The 22325-nt window shown below is 32.8% G+C and overlaps 1 protein-coding gene across 1 annotated transcript; it reads right to left on the reverse strand.

Annotated features, from left to right (window-relative positions):
- Positions 1–337: 337 nt before the first annotated feature.
- On the reverse strand, positions 338–20261 carry LOC149569477 (uncharacterized). Its single transcript, XM_089822177.1, has 12 exons — positions 19498–20261; positions 19288–19398; positions 12879–12965; positions 12722–12759; positions 12560–12641; positions 11805–11911; positions 11511–11670; positions 11167–11259; positions 3801–3924; positions 2264–2306; positions 1886–2050; positions 338–1700 (listed from the first exon to the last, which is right to left on the reverse strand). Exons 1-12 carry the CDS (start codon positions 19900–19902, stop codon positions 743–745), a joined length of 2373 nt encoding a protein of 790 aa, XP_089678303.1. The 5' UTR covers positions 19903–20261; the 3' UTR covers positions 338–742.
- Between the last annotated feature and the right edge of the window lie 2064 nt (positions 20262–22325).

Genomic DNA, 22325 nt, shown 5'->3' on the forward strand with positions numbered 1-22325 from the left:
CAGGAGATGGTTGGTCAACCTTTAAGCTTAAATGTTCCTTTAAATTTTTATCATGAAGTGAGAGATCTACACAATCTTATAAGGTACAAAAGCTTAACCTGGTCATTACGGCTACAAAGAGGAAATGGAGGATACTTTAAACACACCATGTATTCATGTTGTGTGATTATTAAAGTAACAAATTTTGTTAATAGATTTCCTGAAAGTAAGTTCTTTACAACAGGTCAGTTTGGAACTGTCTGCTTCTTGCCCCAAAAGCAATCAATCTAGACATAATGGAGTGTAGATAGCAAATGTCTGAAGAATGAATATGATTTGAAAGTCTCAAGATTGAAAATTTACAATAAATTGCAGAGGACCTTAAGATTAATAAGGTATTTTACATTTAAAATATATTAATTTTAACAAAATCCATCTGCTCCTGCCCCATGAGCGTTTATAGAAGGTCAAGAAAATTTACCTTTTTCTTAAAATAGATTACAATTAGAATGAAGGCCAGAACCCCACTGCAAAAATTTCACACAGGAGTAACTCTAAGAGCCTCTCGGAAAAATTGAGTGTACTGTACACCTGAGTTAAGAAATTATCAGGTTTAAAATTGACTCCAACTCCTGTATGAAGTAAAAGTGGCCAATACTATTTTGGAAAAGAAAAATCTAGAACAATACAAAAAATGAAAATACATGCGCCCAAGAACAGGCCACTTCTGTAGTTTGTGTGAGACGGATATCAGCATTCATCATCATTCTTTCTGTTTAACTTGCTCATAAATAACATCTTCGGGTCCTAGCTGTTTTGCCATACTATTGTCTGGAAAATCATCAAAGCCCGGGAATGGAGCTGCCTCATTCAGATCAATGAAGTGTCGATTCTTTAAATCTAGAGACTGCTCTCCAAATTGTTCCCAGGACCTTATCACAGGTTCTTCTGTAAAAGCTGCACATGATTGAACCTCTTCTGTGTTTGGCTGCTTTTCATCTCTAACTTGCACCAACACCTCATTATGAGAGATTTCATTTTCAACATTAGAGTCAACACTATTGCTTCTATCCGACTCTACAATTAATTTTCTGCCATTTGGTTTTACTTGTTCCTCAAACTCTGAAGAATTCTCTTCCTCAGAATTAGATATTGCATATTTTTTGTAATCTACACGAGTGGCTCTCTTGCTTCGTCGCAAACCAGATTGGACTTCAGCTGCAGGTTTTCTCTTCCTCTTTCTTCGACTTGAACGCCTTCTTTGATCTTCACTATCATCATCATCATCATCATCAGAATCCTCAGAATCAGCACTAATACTTTCTTCCTCATCATAATGAGGCTTCCTTCTTGTTTTTCTCCGGCTTGAATGCCTTCTCCGGTCCTTACTATAATCTAAGTCAATGCTTAATTCATCGTCATCATCTTCTAAATCCTCTTCTTCTTCTTTGTACTCTTCGTCCCCATCATCCTCTTTGTACTCTTCATCCCCATCATCCTCTTTAGACTCTTCGTCGAAGTCATCATCTTTGGATTCCTCATCACCTTCGCCCTGATCCTCTTGAAGTCTTTCCTCACAATCTGAACTCGATACATTTCTGTGCTTTGGACTTATGTGTCCATCCTCATGCACTGCCTCCATGAACACTCCGTCTTCATTGCCGACATCATTATCAGACACATTATCCCCAGACTTTTTCTCTGCTGGTCGAAATCGATTGCTACAGAGCACAGAGACAAATCAATTCAGGATACTATGCATCAAGTATGCTAATGCAAATATAACATACAATTTCAGAAAATTTGGTTATTGTTTCCTCAAAATCTGAACAGTTTAATTTAATAATCCATCTAAATTTTAAATGCAATATTCTTTTAGACACCATAAATACATATCTTAATTTACCTTCGTGTCAGACGACCAGATACACGAACGGCATCTGATTCTTCACTCCTATCTTTTGACTCTGAAGATAATGCATTTTCAGGATTGTTCCCATTTCCATTTACTTGAGAATTCTCAACCGTTGAATGCTTTCTATGAACAGGCTCTGGAACTTCACGACTCTTCCTGTATTGCAACAGACACAAGAACGCATTTTTGAAGTCCACTGGATTTTCATAAGGTTTTTTTGAAAACAGATGGCCTTGAACCAACAGATGATGAGCAAATTATTTTAACAATTTCAGATGTTTGCCAAATCAAAATGATTATACATCACAGTTTTAGAATTCCAAACGAATAGAAATCAATTTGAAATAATAATTTTCTCACAATACTTACTTTGTCAACTGTATTGCCTCATCAATGGAACGGTCGTAATCATCTGCAATAAAGTATAAATTGCATAAATGCTTATATGTAATAACCAAACTCAAATTTTAAAAATTGTTTAAATTTAAAATCAGATGCTATTTCACTCAAACTCAAGAGACATTATTTCATAATTATATAAATATATTTGTTATACACCTGTAGCTGATTGCAAATGATGAGAAAATTGTAAAGCATGAAAAGTAATAAACCTAACTGTTGCAGCTTTTGACTATAATAATATTGCAAAAAAACCTTACAACAGCACACAAGCATGACATAAAAAGAATGCAAAGAAGAATGACGTAGGGTTTTATACCTTCAATATTTTTAGTTTTTATACTACAAGGTCAAGTTTCAAACATACAGCTTCAAAACATGCATTCAATCAAATTTTGAGCTCCTGCCTGATTCTCTCGAGTCCTGAGTTAACCAATTCTAAATGCTTCGGTTTTATATAGAGGCTTTATATCAAAAGGACCAGAAAACATCTCCAGAGCAGCTAAATACAAAATGCTCATGTAAAAGACACTCTAGTAATTGTCTAGATACTATCTAAATTCCTGCTACCAAAAACAAATGACTGGCACACAAAAGAATTCCACGTGCATTTACATTACTGAGTTTCTTGTTCTGTTTACAACTTCTTCCAAAAATCAACAGAAGACAGTAGTTAATATTATAACAAACCACTCCCCTGTATGGCCTATCTTGTTTAATATTACTTTTTCTACATGGACCCTTAATTCCCTATAGCTGACCTTTTATTATGATTGGACTCTTGGCTGACGAGTACAATCTTATTGTGAAATAGTGATTATGATGCACAAGAAATCCACATCTAAAAAAACTAGGATATGTACTTCCCTGACTGCTAGGCAAAACCATAGGATTCATATCCAAGAAGAGAAAACCTAATCACATGCCATATAATACTAAAGAACATCATATATGAATATAACTTGATAGTATCTATTATTACTTTAAATTTTGCTTGAGAACAGTAAGATATAACTCTCCCAGCAACATACTCATACTAAAGTCAAAAAAAAATGTACTACAATAAATGATCTCCAATGAAATGGTCTTTGCCGTTGTATAAGTTGATAGGCAAAATACAAACATGTGTATCCTGCACTGCTCAACACATACAATATTGAATTTGTTTCCTAGTAAAACAACACATATCACAGTAACCTCAACATTCCTTCTGAATTTTATCAATTTCAGTTCACTTTCAAATGTGACCTCAATAATCCTTTTGAATTTTATCAATTTCTTAAATGTCTTAATTGTTGAGCTAGTGATCTTAGGTTCTAACAAAGCATTGGGTATCCTGCAACAGTCCTGTTGGTAAAGTTATGTTAAAAAAAATATTTCAAACATATTCAACAATACAAGATGAAGCCAGTCCTAAATATAACATAAGATATCTACAGAAAAACTAATCAACATAGTCTAAATATATGACTTGCTCCTGTGAACCAAATCGAGACAGATTACATACCGAAGGTATATTTGACAGGCTTACGGTCACGACGAGAACGACCAGCATCGTCCCCTTGTGAACCAAAAAAGTTATCCAAAAGCATAGCTTGTCTTTGCTGCTTTTTCAGTGCACGCTCCTTCTTCTGTTATAACCACAATGATAAATAAATTAAACCTCGTAATTCAAACAGGGGGCCATGTTGCAATGACAGATAAACTTTCATAGACAAGCTACTGGGGAAAACTTGATACTGACATATAAGTCAACTTTTCAGTCCCTCTAGGGACATGAAGCCAAACAAAATAGTCCATCCACCTCAATCTCAACCAAGAAAAGAAGGTGTTTTGGTTAAGTTGTCACTTCTACCACTATAATATTACAGTTATTACTCCAAGAGGCATATGACACATGCATAATGATTAAAGAATCTCCATTAATAAAAATGCCATGTGATTTAAATTAGCATCCGTTTGCCTTTTCCATATATAAATAATTTTAGACAATAATTTTAGTCATCTATTTATTTTAAATTGAAGTTCTATTTTTTAAATTGTAAATATTTTATCAATATTAAAAAATTATGTTATACTGTTTTGTCAATATTAACAAAACTATATTTTTTTTTTTAAAGTACTTCCACTCTTACATGAACACACAATTTAAATTATTTAACACAAACGTTATATGTTCAGGTTTTATAATGTATATTAGCATGCTTTATCCATGTTTTCGTACAACTATTTAAAATCTCCCTATATATTTTAAATTTTCTCTATCTTTTATATAGCTGTCCCCTCTGCCATCCTCTTGTGCCCTGCTCTATTGAAAATAAATTCATCCCAGAAACCCATTTCCCTGTCCCCCATCCCAGAAACCCAGGGTAGCATACTTAGGTTGTATAAAAAGATATCCTTTAAAAAAAATACAAAATTATAAACTGTCATTCAATGGATGAGAATATCCTTAAAAAAATGACTTTATGTACCTGGACATTAAATAGTTTAAACACGGTCATTCTTACTTCGATTGTTAATATTGTATTCATTCAACTGCTAATATTGTATCCAGATAATAGCAGTTAGAGTGTGTTAAAATATGTGTGCTAAATTTTGAAGAGATAATTGGTAGCTACTTTTCCTTTCATGTGATACATCCATTTATCCATTGGATGGGTATCAGTATCATATGTCCGGATATTGTTGCAACACTAGATTGAAAATTGGATGCACATATTATTTGTGGTTGTGGCACAAATATATTGAATGTTAAGAATTTACGTATGTCAACAATCTAGATATGGAGTTATTTCCATTTAGATTCTGACTTATTGAACAATTTTAAATGGAAATCATTTCTAAATTTGAATCGAATACAGATTATAAGTTATTACTAGTTTATCTTAATTTCAATTAAGTTCTTTTAAGAGAGGAAATGATTGACGTGGACACTTGAATGTGGTAGGATAGTTGAGCATGTTTCTGTAATTGTGGTTATATTTTAAATTAATGTTTCAAAGTTAAGGAACTATAGATAATAGGGTATTTGACCATGTTTAATTAGTTATGATTATGTGTTAATTTAATCTTTAATAGACATGGCTTCAAAGTTGTTAGTATTGATTACTAATACTCATAATAATAAAATGTATCTGTAGGTTTAAAAAACTAATAAATCATGTCATCTGAATCCACCTACCATGAAAATATAGTTTCATCATTATTATTTGTTTACGAGGATGGGCTACCGCCTTGAGTGATTTTTGTTAAGATTATAGCTACAGTCGGATTGATTTAATTGTAAGATACAATGCTGACATATTATATCATATATATAATATTAATATTATATATATATATATATATATATATATATATATATATATATATATATATATATATATATATATATATATATATATATATATATATATATATATATATATATATATATATATATATATAATTTATACATATATATCATATATAATACATATGTCATATTGTATTGTTAAAATATATTAATTAATAGTGATTAATCATACAGACATGTCTCTTCATGAGACATGTCTCCTACTCTTATATTTATAAGAGATTGGGATCTGCATTTGGAACATATCTATAACAATGATAATATAATTACATTTGCAGAAATTGATACATGTTACTTAACATGGTATCAGAGCTAGGATGCAAATGTGAAAGAGAATAGAAATGATATGAAGAAAAATTCATAGAAAGGAGGAATCAAATTATACATGGTTGGCATGGAACATCCTATAATATATTAGAAAGAGGGACATATATATATATATATATATATATCATCTTGGATCTGCCTGAATATACACAAGACAAGGGAGAACACACAAGAGAAGAGATTGAACGTTGCAGTCAAGAGCCAACATCTGAATCATTACAACCACCAGAGGCACAAGGTGTCCAAAGCAGCAGGTAAAACAAAATAGAATGGGAGAGATGAATATTTACGGGCAACTATTACAGGAACTATAGTTAAGATTAAAAATATTTCCCCAGCCATTCTTTAGTAAGTATATAGTCTCCACTAACATATTTTCACTGGCTACAAGAAAATGCTATAAACAAACATACGAACTTCTGCAACTTAGCATTGGACCAGGCAAAGATAGAATTGGGTGTACTCTCAATGTATGAAAATAATAGACTGGAAACAAATTTCTTGCAATGTGCATTATGTTCTATTTAAGTATTTACGTGGAGCTAAAAGTTAAAATTCGCTATTATTATTGCAGAAGTTCAATCCATTGGCTTTGTGGTAGTAATATTTAATAGTGTCAAAGTTTAATTTTTATTGAATTGTCTTTCCAGGGCATTACATTGGACTTATGAAACATCGTCAGGATATTACAGAAGCTGCACACCAACCATTACTAGAAAAAAGACAAGTTTCAAAGATATATAAAGTCTCAAAACATGTAGTTGTTGAAGGCTTTAAGAGTATATGTAAATAATATGGGGATGTTGTGCAAACAAAATGACAATGAGAAGCGATAATGTTACAGGTCAGAAGAGTAAGCAATCTCTCCTTTCTTTTAATCAAAGGTGATGAGATGAGACACCATCTAAGAATATCAACGACACTTATAATTATGCACCTATTCAATATCATCAGATAAATTATGAATGTCTTATAAATGAGAAGGTTGTGCTCCATAAATTATTGAATATTCAAGGAAGTCACTTCGACTGGTGCATTTATTCATTCTAACAGTAAGATTTTCAATAACCATCAAATAAAGCTACAACAGAACTGACGGTATATGGATAGGAACACCATAGCATTGAATTAAAGTGCCACAATTTATAAGGTAAGATTACTCCATTAAACCAACAGGTCATACATACAAAGGCACTATTCCTCATTCACTGGCCAAGCACATTGTGTGCCTAAATACATGGCATAAATCTAATTTAAAAAGCGACATTTATCTACATGGATATTGATGTGGATTAATCCTTTTGATGATCGAAACCAAGGGAAGGACCCTTTTCAGAGTATTAAGATCGAGAATACAGAAAATCAATAATATGTGGGAGTCTGATACGAACCATCATATAAGAATAAAAAATGAAAATGAAAATCATATAGCTGAAAGCATATGGATGTGACCCATCAATGCTTGGGAGAAAAAAAGATAGTTGGAACATATATTGTATCGTGGCCCTTGAAGGTAGTGAGAAAACCATTCCACTGTACAAGTATACCGACATGGATAACTCCAAAGTGGGAGACAATCACTTTACAATGGGTACAAAATGGAAGACATAATGACCGACAATTATATCATATAAAAGAGTGAACAGCTTAGTGATTCATCCCATAAACACGTACCAGTTTGAATGCATAATGGAAAAATAATAGTCACAGGATGAAATGAAATATTGGAAGGGAGAAAAATCCCTATCAATATGCAAATCAAACGAGCAGCATATAGTTTGACGGGAACATTAAAAAAATTATCGCTAGCGTTGAATAATGAACCTCATATACAGAAACAAGTGAGTAATATTTGGGTGAAATGCAACATCCACAATGGAATATGAGGCAATAACAGGATTTGAGAATGACAACACTTATTAGACATTTCTATCAAGGAGGATAAAAGTCAGCTACAAGTGGAGAAGAGTAAAGAAAATTTAAGAAGATATGTGGGAGTGTAAAGAGGTAAGAATAAGGTATAAAAAGAAAATTAAATTTTATATGTCAATTTTGTTATTTTATTATTTTATTTCATCTTTATATGAAGGGGAAGAAAGATGATATTATTATTGAATGTATAAAATGAATAGTTATTATAATTTATGATGTTTATATTTAGAAGATCTATATATGTGCTATTCATTTTTAATATTATTATTTTCAATATTACTATTATTTGATTTATGATCAGAAGCATATGATGTTGCCAAGGAGGAGCTTGTCTAAGTGCAAGCAATTGGATCTTGGTCCCAAAATAAGGACCAAAATAACATTTCCTGATCAGCTAATCATCATTCAATTGAGACTTAACTATTAGTGCCAACTCTTCTGCTAGCTTCTCTAAATTGACTTCATATTTTCTATTGCTTTCCAATGCATAACTAGGGGCTTGCTACTTAGTATCCTTTGGTGAGTTAGAAAATACCAATTCCTATTCTAGCTTCTCCCTTTGCATATCCTGCTGGCCAGAATAATACAAAAGGTTTGAAATAAGATACACGCTCCAAATTATTTAACTTCGGGTTAAAACCAAAATTTACTAGTATCAAACTATCCCTCCTTGTGTAGCTTGGAGAGGGGAGACAATCTCTACATTTAGAAAACTGATGGTCTAAGTGATGGTCAATAACATGGCCTATGAAGGCCTCATAATCTATCATACAAGTATATAAAGATTGCATTCAAGAAAGAAAGGTCTTTATGTGAGTGGTCATGGGATTAAATAGTGACTGAAAACTCTATAAAATGGAATAAGTGGAAACAATATTTCATTCCCACTGGTTGACAAATGCTTATATGAAGACATTTTCGGATTTGTTACATATGGATCCTCATTGGAGCAACTTGTATCAAGGATGCTAATGTACAACTAAGAATTTCTTTTTTTTTTTAGAATCACATTAATCAATTCATTGTATTCTCTTTAATGTTTTATGCATATCATAAAGAGTTATTTGCCTTGATCTTTTCCTTTATCTTGAGAATATTCTTATAGGAAAAGAAGGCTGGTACTTTACATATGATACCTAATATTGTGCAGACTCAATCTAATGATAGTAGGACCTTGATGATCAAGATGGATAAAATGAGGCTTTTGAAGCAAACATCTTTGATGATTGAGATTATGAGATTCTTCTGCATTAAGAGGGAGTATAACACTTCTTCTAAAGCAACGTAGGAGCTTAGAAGATTGATACTTAGAGGGAGTCTAGAAATACATGTGTGTGACGGCATGATTTTGATGGACCTACTCCTCTGTATATCATGAGGAAGTGATGAATTATCACCAGAAAATTAGATATCAGATTCAGAGAGTCTGACAAGAATCCTTGGGGAAAAGAGCCTCTAAGGGAGTAATTGCTAGACTTGCCAGGATCATTATTCAAGAGGGAGAATTTTCGAGGTGCAATCATTTGTAAATGATATCTTCTCTATGAGAAGTTCTAAGTAAAATATATTGTAATGTATTCTTATCTATGAGATAGAATTGAGGTGAACGCCTTTGTACCACCCTCTAACTTGTTTCATGGTGGTTACTATTTCACATATGATATGTAATGAAAAGTGACAATATTTCATTGACATATATAAACAGAAGGTAACCATTGTAAGGTAACGATCTTATGAATGGTAGACCTATTATCATGACAGACTTCATTAAGTTGTTGTCCCAGAGTGCTGAAAATCATGATAACGAATGTATTAACCATAAGGTAACTATTGTAAACTAATGACTTTATCAATAGTTGACCTACCTCCTAACACCAAAATGTGTTGGAGCAAGTGTTATTATGGTTCTTTGGGCCGTCTTTTGTCGAACACCTTGATAACCAACTTATCATGGTTCTTCGAGCTAGATTTTGCTGGACACCTTGATAATCAACTCATCATGGTTCTTCGAGCCAGATTTTTCCGAACACTAAAAATCAATTTGTTATGGTTCTTTAGGCTAGATCTTGCCGAACACCATAACTTAGATCTATCATAGAGCACACTTAAGTTGGCATTCAAATCTTGTATTATAATTGCTTTAATTGTTCAAATTCCACATGTAATATATTATATATGTTTATGTTTATATATATATATATATATATATATGCACGTGTTGATGGATTTATGTTTATATCCTTAAATATGTCATTCTAGGAATATCACATTGAGATGATATATCTCCATATGCTTGAGAGCATAATGTGTTCCATAACAAATCCTCCTTAGCTAAGAGGGAGTGTTAAGATTATAGCTACAGTCGGATTGATTTAATTGTAAGATACAATGTTGACATAATATATAATATTATATTATATATGCATATAATATTATACATATATATTATATATAATACATATGTTATATTGTATTTTAAATACATATTAACTAATAGTGATTAATCATAGAGACATGTCTCCTACTCTTATATTTATAAGAGATTGGCATCTACATTTGGAACATATCTATAACAATAGTAATATAATTACATTTGTAGAAACCGATCCATGTTACTTCACAATTTTAAGACTCCTATTCATGATTGTCACTAACAATGACAAAACAAAAATGAAATAAAAAAATACATCCATTTGATATGATAACATAGCAAAAAGAAAAAAATGCTCTTCAATCCTTATATTTTTTAATTAAAAAATGATTATTTATCTACAGTATCTGTTGAGTTGCCATTATGGTTGGGGCTAGGATTCAATTAAATTTGGGGTTAAACTTTAATTAGAGATAGGGTTAGAGTTTAATAATGGCTTGACTTAGGGCCAATTCTAGTAATGGTTACTCTATTTTTAGAGTTCGAATATGGGATTTAAGGTTTAATTATGGTTAGGGGTAGAATTCATTCAAGATTAGGATTAGCTTAAGTTTGGATATGATCACAAGGAATGTTACCATTCAATTAGGGCAGAGAATATATATTGCTACGATTAAGGTTACATTTTAGCTTGATATCTCTCAGCATATTTCACATAGATCTTTGAAAATATAAGTATGCTAACCTTGAATTCACCTACAAATAAAAGGTGAAATGGAATATACATGCAACCAAATTTTATTTAAGATTATATTCCTTCAAGGTACCTCATCATTTTTAATGTCTGATCTTGAACCCATCCTGAATATAATAATATATACAAACCTTTTGAAGTTCTTCAAGCACAGGAAGGATATCGATTTTAATCTTCTTTCCAATTCCTGCCTCTAACTTATTTCTACTGGAAGCAAGTTTTTCCTGCAAGTTGTCATCGGGGTACATGATGAATAGAACAATACAAATGACAGATAATATTAAAAAGTATTCAAAGAGCACTAACTGCCATTGTTACATATTACTGAAATCCCTAATTGTAATAGAAGTAGGAAATAAGTTGTAAGACTGCAATTGCAATAAATTTATTAGAGGAATCAGAATGTCTTTTTTTCTTACTGTACAAAAATTTTACTAGAGATATCACAATGACTATTTTTCAAGGAATAACATACCGATAATGACTGGAATTCTTCAAAACTAGTTGCAACAGTTTCCCACTGACATGTCACAATTGGTTCTGCTGAACGACCCTTCCCCTTTGGCTTGAGTTTGACTTCAATTTTCTGCATCTCCCTATATAGCCGATGTCCGATAATGGCATCTCCATCGTACCTTAATTTAAAATATTTATGGTATTAGGTAGGATAACTCATTGACAAAACAGAACCCAAGTGAATCATTCTTCTACTCTTTCAGTGCTATCAAGATATCAAGTCTGAACAACCTATGATAGCCACATGTATTACCAGTATGATAATCCATGTGAATCCCCACCCATACGCAATTTGCTGAATGCAGAACGTGGGGTGCCATGTTTCAAAGAATCATCGATATACTTCCAAACATCATCTTGCTGTACTAAATGAAAAGTGAACTCGTGAGAATATTTATAATTTCGTCACTTCAGAAAATGTGCTAAAGCTAAAGCTTTGCCAAAAGGAAGGCCCATATTTTAAAAATATAATAGCAATTACTTGTGACCAATGTCATATCAAACTTTTTATCAATTGTCCACAGGTGCTGAAGAAAAGTACAATGGTTGAATAGAGTTAACATTCAGGAATTCAGTTCTATAAAATTTCCAATGCTGGCTAGCATGCACAACTGAAGCAGAAAAATAGAATAGTATTGATTAAGTATGACATGGTCAATACTTACTTATCTTCAAAAGGCAACATAGATCAAAATGAAAAACAGATGTAAATTCAGCCAGTTAAACACGACCAAAATAGACAGATAGACGGAAAGACCATCAGAGAATTAAAGATTTTTAAATCTCAAAACAAAGAAACCTGATATATTGTTGAACTATTCTTTGCTATTTCACGAAAACAAAAACCAATATTTTTCACAGAGCAGACTAAAGAGCCCAGAGGCATAAATAACAAACAATGAAAACAAATTTCTCAGTTGTCAATTATTGTTATCCCATACCATAATCTCTTAAATGAGAATACTGATAAAGTTATATGCAATCAGCAGAAGGAAAGTTTCCTCATACATCTAGGCGAATTTCACACAGTGCCTTCAAAATCAACAGGCGGGTGTCAGGATCCAGTTGTTTGTACGCCTCAATCTCCTCCCTGAATCAAAAAGAAAAATGTTAGCTTGTATAACTTCAGAAAAAAATATGAATAATATATTCCAGAGTCAATTTGCTTACCCATGGCATGTAATAAGTGGTACGTCACCTTTCGCAACCTGCATATTCATCAAACACAATTATATCTCAGTCTATTCCCCTCACCCCCTATATAACTTAACTTCAGAAGAAAAACACAACTATGATAAAAGCATAAAGTTTTGTAACTTGAGAATACCCATGGCCACCAAACAGCAAGTTTCTTTGATAGTGCTGTTATCCATGTGTCATTTACTAATGCAGTCCTGCTGACAGGTGGTATACCCTGTAAAAATTTAAAATAGTTATTAACAATAACATATTTCTAAGCATATCTTAAAATGTAACATTAGCCATAGAGTTACACAAAATATGGAACAGAAAAATGATCATTCTGGGGTAGTTTAAATGCCACTGTAGTGTTTTTGGTGACCATGAAGAAAATTTTACAAATATTATAAATCCGGTTTTGAATGCTGTTATTAACACACATCCATCTGGTTTTATATGCAAATGGTTTTATTGATATGACACACCTTGGCTACATATTGAAGTCAAAAATGTATACAAGGTGAAGTCAAAAATGTATACATAACTGCAATGGCAATTGAATGTTGATGTGTGGTAGCTTCAGTTGGATAATCTATATATAATTATCTATGACATATATATATATATATATATATGTGTGTGTGTGTTTATTATTATATGAGATAAATTAATATAATAATAATATATATAACTATGGTTATATTTATTATAATATTAATTACTTGTTAACGAATAGACATGTCCCTAATGGCTATTCATGGCTTATGCTTATTAATATGAGGAAAGCTGCCTTTGGAACACACATACCAAAAAATAATGGCAGTGCTATTACAGTTGCAGCGATCCCGAGAAAATTCAACATTGAAGACTAACAGCCATTGATCTGGCAAAAGTAAGTTACTGTTGCACAGTGTACAGTATAACTATATCTGCAACTGTTGGTTTGGATAAGCTTTGATCATAGGTAATCAAACGCCCTGCATCACTTATGCATTGATTATATGTGGCCTCAATTTTGATCATTCAGCTGTACTGACCACCTTCTACCTCAGAAAATATATCACTTTTAGTGTCATCTTTGATGATAGATAGTCAAAACTATTTCAAGTAAAAGTTTGGCTATAGTTAGCTTTTCTCTCCTTTGCAGTTATCCAAAGTGGACTCTGTTCTAGTTTCTAAAATCAAACCTTTGGTTTTTACTTTTAATTTAGTTTATCAAATTAGTAGTCATAAAGGTTTGTCAAGCACATTTTCAAAGTCAATTTCCATACTATGGCTTATCGATATGCAGTTTTCAAAAACATTTTTTCAATTCGAAGTTTGCATGATTCAATGATCATTTTTTTGATAATATGGTTTTACTCAAGTAGTTTCAACAACTATTTAAAGAATTTAAAAAAATTCAAGATCTCTCCATGCTCTGCATTTCTCTCATTTCTTGTGATGATTATTGAGATTCTTATAGATTTACAAATGACGCAGATTGTTATAACACTTCTATTGATTCATCTAATCTTGTGGCATAGCATGAAGACTGACTGAAGCAAAAGGCAATGTGATTTAGCTGTATAATAGTATCCTATGTTCTTGCTATGTTATTCTAGAACCTTAGTTAATGGTCATTTAGGCTTATTTCTAGTTTTCTTTGTTCAGTCTACTTTTAGGCGTTGTCTTTATTTAGACAAATTAATTTTCAGTTAACATTACTTTTAGCATTTGTAGAACTCTATTTACTCTGTATTGTTAATACAATTTAATTCTGTTTTTACAATTTCATGGTATTAAAACTTATCTGTTTAGTTTTGATAATTTTTACTCAAAAATTTGTGGTTTTAATTTCAGATTTTGCAGCAATCTTTTTTGGCCTAAAAAACCTAAATCCAAAAATTGGGTTTGAAGTTGTGGGTTTTCTAGGGTTTAAAAAAATTTTCCCATTAAAATTATTATTTTTAGATTTTTTATTAAAAATTTACCTTGAAAAAATTATCTAGAGTTTTTAGAAAAAATTCCTAAAAAATTAAGGGTTTGCTCATGATGTACTGGTCAAGGTTTCTGCAGTTTGAGAGGGATCTCTGGATTCTGGCAAAGTTTTACCAATTTTTCCTTTAAAACAATGTGATTGTTAATCAGTGTCTTGGATTTTCTGTCAGCTATCTTTTTGGTTTTGGTTGATTTTCTTCTCAAAAAACATTTTTGATCTCTGTAATTCAAGAAGTTCGCATGAGATTTTACGTCAAGGATTCTTATTTCAGGGTTTTTACCTTTTTTCCCAAAAACAAAATGCTTTGTTATCTTCAAATCATGCTATCTTGCAGTCTGTTTTCAGGCATCCTGCTTATCTACTATAGTCTGGAAGGTTGGTCAAATTTTCCTCAAAAAAATTCTGGAGGTCCGGTTCCTGGAAGGTGATCATCCTGTGTGTGGGCGAAACTCCATCTGGTGGAACCTTAAGCACTGTGGTAAGGTCTTGTCTAAGATTCAAGGATGTTAGGCTAAAAGTTGGGCAAGCACGGGTATCAAAACCTTTCAAGACATACTCAGAGATAACATAGTCATTCCATGGGAGGAGTTGGTGGCTGAAATCTGCATCCCTGCTGGCCAATAGAGAACCTACTCTTTCCTTCTCTCCTCTCTCTGGGCTTGGCCTCCCCTTAAACTGTTGCCCCACTGTCGACTGTTCTTTTCAGATCTACTGACCTGACAATACTTCTCTTCACCTTGTAAAAGCTAGATATATTTATTCATTGCTCACCCATAGTCTGGACATTATTACCCATCTCAGCCTCAAATGGAGACTTCAGCTTCAACCCTTGGTCCGGAGTAAGTATCTCTCTAACCTTTGACGTCACCCAATTGAACCCAAAGCTGCATGCTTCCTTTGGTGTCTTTTCTTGCACAAATTGCCCTTCAGAAAACCAGGTGTTGAAGCCAATTCTTGCTCTATCTGTAGAATGAATGAATCTGTGTACCATGTAATTTTTTATTGTACTTTTGGCAAAGAAATCTGGGGTCTTTTTCGTCGAGTGTTTAATAAGGATTTCCTATTACATAACATTGTCTCTGGTAGCATTGTTGTTGGCAACAATTTTGCTACACTTTTTGGTCTATATTTTCATCTATATTGCTATGAAATATTTGGAAGATAAGGAATTAAAACATATTTGCAGGGAAGGCTAGATTCTTATTGAGTCTCTTTCGAGACTCATTTATACTGATGTTGCATTACAGGTAACAGTCATTATAAAGATTAAAAAAAGCAAATTCCTGCAGATCCTAAGAGAGGACATGTTGAGAAGCAGGAGATTGCTTGTGGATACACAACTGCTCGAGACAAAGATGACTTCAACATCACATTGGCTGGGTTCATCAGGCAGCTCAAGAAAAGTGGGCTGTGGAAGAATGAGGCTGGAGCCGGCACTTCTACCAGTACCTCTCATATGATGGGCCAGTGGACCAATACAGCAGAGATCATCTGTAACACCATTGTTTCCCCTGATACCAATGCTTTCGATTCTGAACTAGACTATGTAGTGGAGGATATAGATGATGACTTCTTCAGTTAATATAGTTGCTGTAGTTACAGTATCGAGAACTGTTTCAGTTAGTTTATAGTTGCAGTAGTTACAGTATTGAGAACTGTTTCAGTTAGTTTATAGTTGCAGTAGTTACAGTATTGAGAACTGTTTTATATGATGTATATTGTGCTCTCATGTGAGATAACTGCTTGAGTTTGAACTCGTATTATGTAAATGTGTTTTTGATATGCAATTAAAAAAAGACATCAAAAATCATGGCAGTTATTAGTACGCATGTCTCTGTCCCAAAGGGAGGACAATTATGTTATCCAACATCAGGTTGGATGTTTTGTGAATGATTTCTGGTCAAAGGTTTTACAGATTTTAAGAGGGTTAGGGGCAGACTCATCACAGTGGCAGGGTCAGTAGCAAGCTGTTGTCTCTTATTGTGGACCATTCACAGAAGAGGACATCCTTGTTTTTTCCTGGCTACTCTTGGTCATTGATATTCTGCAGACCCGCGGAGGGTCTCAATAGAAGCATAATGTTCTGAAGGCTTTAAAACCATAATACATGTACAGCCTTCTGCAAGGTATTTGATAGAATGACCATAAGCAAAGATAATTAGAATATTTTTAGTGTCCTAGGCTATTGCCATATTTAGCCCATTAGTCTAGAACCTTAGTTAATGGTCATTTAGCCTTATGTTTAGCTTTCTTAATTTGGTCTATTTTTAGAAATTGTCTTTATTCAGACAACTTGCCTTTCAGTTCACACTATTTTTGGCGTTGGTAAAACTCTATTTATTTGTGTATTCAGTATTGATAATACAACTTAATTCTGTTAATTAAAGTTTCATTAAACCCACAATGTTTAGCTAAAGCCTAAAACATATGATACAACTCCACATTCATTGCTCACTTGGTAAAGTATTATCAATTGCCAACTCAAAAAATACCTAATACATACTACTAATGAAATTTCATAAACTGATTTGACTGGTTTTTTTTTCTGGTGAGCCCTGCCTGGGAGATTATTAAATACTAATTATTCTGAATAACACCTTTAACAAAACATCAGGGCTACTGACTTTGATAGATCCAATTTCTTGACACTTACAATTTAGGATTATTAAAAAAATAATAAGGGATCAAATTGTGAAGAACATTAAGTACTAGTAAATAAACCAGCTAAACAATTGATTCTTACAACATCTTTTCAAAATTCTTAAAACTATAAGTATCTATATTTTGGATATGCATTATTTCTAAGCTCTAGTAGTGAATGACAGAATGACGGACCCCATCAAAAGCATCACCAAATATATCACATGCCATCATTCATTTAACTTTAACTACAAAGAAAAAAAATTGGATTGTTCAAAAAAATATCAGAGGGAAAATTTGGAACAATACGTACTAGTTAATTAATCAGATGGATAACTGAATCTTATACCGTCTTTTCAAAAGGTCTTAAAACTACAGATATCTATAATTTGATATGCATTATTACTAAGCTCTAATAATGAATGACAGACACCATTCAAAGCATCACCAATATTATCTGATGCCATCAGTGACTTAAATTTAACTAAAAACTCTAAGGCAAACAAAATGCCCATCTGCACAAAACATCATTTAACAACTTATTTAATATCCTTTTGAAACTGAAAATAATTAATTCTAATTATTTTGTGATGTGGAGAGTCATATACAATAGCAGAATCGGCCACTTCAAAAGTGAAGGGCAACTATTACTGAATCCAATGTGGAATAATTTATTATATACAGACTGCAAGTCCAATCAACATTTCTAAAGTTGCCGCATTACTTCATCAAGTGATGTAGAATTTAAATTTTGAAAACAACTAAATATCTTTATTTCATTATTTTCATTAAAGAAAAGGCAAAACAACTACAACTTGCATGATGAATTTTATTTACACTTTTGTGATGCAGAGAGTCATATGCCATAGCAAAATGAGTCACTTCAAAAGTGTAGATTTCCAATTGCTGAGTTCCATATGGAATAAATTTTACAGACTGCAAGTCCAGTCGACATTTCTAAATTTATGCTGAGGCGTTGCTTCATCAAGCAACATAGAACTTCAATTTTGAAAACAAATAAATATTTCCATTTCATCATCTTTATTAAAGAAAAGGCACAAAACTATGATCTGTATGATGCCTTTTATTTTCACAATGTACTTGAACCCTGCAAGTTTTATCAAACTTTCCAACATTGAAAGCTTAGTAAATTTTGTTGTGGCACTGCTTCTCGTGTGTAGTTTAACTTTTTGTTATTGAGAAAAAAAATATTGAATTGCCTTTGAAAATCAGAATCATAACTTGCTACTAGTAGGATATTTCAAATCCAACGGACAATTGATTCATATCCTGCAAGTTTTATCAGGCTTTCTGAACTTCAATTATTTTTTTCTGTAGCGGAGCCTCATCTAGACTAATATGTTTCTTCTTCGAAACAGAAAAATTTGTATTTACCGTTAAAATGCAGCACAGCGTGCCAGTCTATATGATTAATTTTCCCAAAAAGCGAATGATGTTAAATACTTATGTAAATTTTGCTATGGCGTTGTATAGTTTAGTGTGATTACAATCGAATTTGAGATAACATTTTTTTAAAAACTCCCTTGCCCTTAAAAGGCAGCATAAATTGGTAACCTGTATGATGCTATTTCACTATCCATTTAAGCACCTAATTGAACTTTAGGAACGTTCAATTTTCTGTGTACTATGTGGTCGCATTGTCTTCCATTAGGAAACAACTCGTCTAATTTTTTAAAAGATTTGTATTTGCTCTTAGAAACAAAGCAATCGCATAAACATCTAACTCAACTAAATTCATTCTGACCCTGCAAGAAATACTGCATTTGGTGCCAATGCCTTCGACAGTAATCTGACTTTTACTAAATTTACGCTTGAACTGTTTATTCACAGTCAATCCTTTAAACCCTAAGCAGCATAGAGATGACATAAACAGTTCATTTTTACACTTGACAAATTTATATACAGCACAACCAACCTTGAGCAAGTGTATATGCAGTTGACGCAGTATATTATTCGGAGTAATAAGCGCAGTCTCGAGCTCCTCAGCCGAAAATTCCAAACTTATATTCAACACTGGCCGAAAAACCTGCACCGCAAGTCATCCTCCATTAAAAACCACTTAAAACAATAAAAACATAAACTAATAAACAATTCTAAACCAATTTTGATCTTATTCAATCCCTACATGCAAGAAATTTAACACCGCAGCCAACTCCCACATGCTGCGTAGGCGCCATCGCTCTCTCTGCGAATCGGGGGGTGTAGAAGTCAAAACAACAATATCATGCGCCTCCTTTTCAGAAATTTGCGCTGAACCCTCTCTCTTTAGAGAGTTTCGCACAGACTTGCCTAAACTTCCATTTTTTTCTGAATCCTCAGTCTTTGCAGAGTTTTCTATAGATTTAGCTAAAATATCACTTTTACGCGATCTAGCTCTACTTTTCAACGTATCTACATCATTCATAAATTCCTTCAGTGTTATATTTTCCTCTTTCTCGGGCCTTGCTCTGTCCATTTTCAGATCGCCCTCTTCTTCTAGTTGTTCCGCTTCTGGAAGCCTTTTCGGCCTTCCTCGCCCCCTTGCTGACATCTTAGGAGCTCTAAAAAAATTAAAACCCTAAAATATCTAGCAGGGCAAGGAAGAAAAAAGCTAAAATATTCACGCAAAGTTAACGGCTTCTACTGTCAGGGATTCAACTGATATAAATGCTTAGAGAAATTTATTAAAAATTTACTGTGGATTTCTTTGATCCCAAAAAGCTCTAATTGTCAGGCAAATTTAGCAGCTCCATGAAAATAAAAGCTGATTCAAACTATTGAACTTTTTCATGAAAACCGGATCTAAATTACGAAGTGATTGAGCAATATGTAGGGTTTTCCATTGAAAATCTTCAGATCTCTGCACCAGGACACTTTCCTTTTTCTCTGCAATAGTATTGAAAAGACCCCGCGGGAACAATGTTTGTGACTGTGGTTAAGGAGGCCAACCCTGGGAGTCTATTTTTCTGTCTTCTGCCGCCAATCTTTCTCCTTCAATACTCGGAAACTTTGTCTACCGCCTCACTGACGTATGCTAATGTAAAATGAGGGAGCTAGAAATTTTGGGACACCTAGTTAAGAAATGGGCGTCCCCCCGCGTGGATTAACAATACACGTGGCGGGTTCGGAGTAGTGCGTGTAAAATAAATTAATAAGCTCACATGGCATTTAGCCTTTTCATAGATTTTACAATACAATCTCAATTAGAAGTAAGATGGGCCACCTCTTGCAATGATATGAATTATATTATTATTATTATTATTATTATTTAGCATTTAGAAGTACGATGTTTATTTAATATTATCTGTATAAATATTTTTTTGTTTTATTAATAATAAATATTATAATTATTATAGTCAACAATGTTTTATAATAAATCTTTATATTATTTTATCGTAAAATTTTAAATAAATATAAAATTGTAATGTTGGTGTAATTAAGTATTTACTATTTATACTTAAGTTTACTTAGGTTAATGCATTTTCATATTAATTGTCATGTAGACACTTAGGAGTTTGCATATTTATATGAGTTTTCATGTAGATAATACAATAGTTTGCACTCCAATTGAGTACATGTTGTCTAGTACACCTCTTTACGAGATGCACATTTGTATTCTTATCCTTTCATTGTTGCACGTATATTCATGCACAATGGAGGATAATCCACTCTTGGTGGACATGTGCTTAGTTGTTATGTTTATCTCTTGTATGACTCCTGGTCATCTTGATTGTCTTTATATACAAGACACTTCTATGATGTATTTATCTAATTGTTTGATTAATCCATTCTCATTTGATCATCTTTTGTCTCTCTTGTGCTATTTTTTCTGCTTCTCGATCTTAGCATTTCATTCTTGTCTTAGGCAGATTCGTACATTGTATAGAGCTTGAGGCAAATTGTTACATGATATTAGAGCCAAAGGAGCATTTATTGCATAGCCATTGGAGATTTTTTTTTTTTAATTGCAGGTCAAGATTGGAGCTTTTTGATGCAAATCAAATGTTGGCATCACATTTAAAAGGTCAAAAAATCCTTGAATCAACTTTTGTTTCATCAAAATCGAACATCTGAGGTGAAACCTAGAGTCATTTGATTTTTGGAGGTGTGATGACGACGATTCAAGAAAAATAATTCAGAGGTGATTTTCGAACACAACAATATCTCACTCATCCGAACTCCTTTTTTCGAGCAATCTTTTTTGTTTTGGGGTAGAATTTCGTGATCTACACATATTCAAGGTGCTATTTTCTTTTAAGTGCATAATTTTTGTTTACTTTCTAGATTTGGTATCAATTTGGAGTAAGTTTGAGTGCATATAGTACTTTCAACATTTGGTCATTTCTAGCCTTTTGGCACTTCTAATTAATTAGATCCTTGAGAGGTCTTGTGTCTTATCTTGTTGAGTCATATATAGTTTCATATTGTTGTTATAACCATCAAAATCAGAAGTCCACTTTGGTTCATTTTGACAATTAGCAATTGTACACGAACTAAGTTTAAAGTGCCAAAATTGTCCATTTTGGGGAGGTTCTTTGATTGAGTGATTTGGGGGGGTGTCTTGAGTGTTTGTGCTTCTCTTTCTCTTGTGTTCTTTCATTTTGCATTATGGGTTCTCCTAGATTTCCAGTTTTAACTCCAAATAACTATGCTACATGGAAAATTAGAGCATGGAGTAAAATAATGGAAAAAGGTTTAACTAATTATATTGATGGAACCATGGTTGCACCATCTGATCCCGATAAACTAAATTAATAGAATCATAACAATAAGGTTTCTCTTGGTACTTTGAGGAAGTATGTACATGATGATCATATCTTCCATATTGATAATTGTAAAACAATAAAGGAAGCATGGGATACGTTTTCTAGCTTGTATGCAAGAGTAGACAAAGCTAGGGGTTTTGAACTTGATGAAAATCTCATGTCATTGGATCCTAAGGAGTTTGACACAATTCAATACTATATCACCAAG

The sequence above is a fragment of the Cupressus sempervirens genome, chromosome 3 (assembly GCF_028749045.1).
Source record: "Cupressus sempervirens isolate cs-2001-9-10 chromosome 3, ASM2874904v1, whole genome shotgun sequence".
NCBI classification, from domain to species: domain Eukaryota; kingdom Viridiplantae; phylum Streptophyta; class Pinopsida; order Cupressales; family Cupressaceae; genus Cupressus; species Cupressus sempervirens.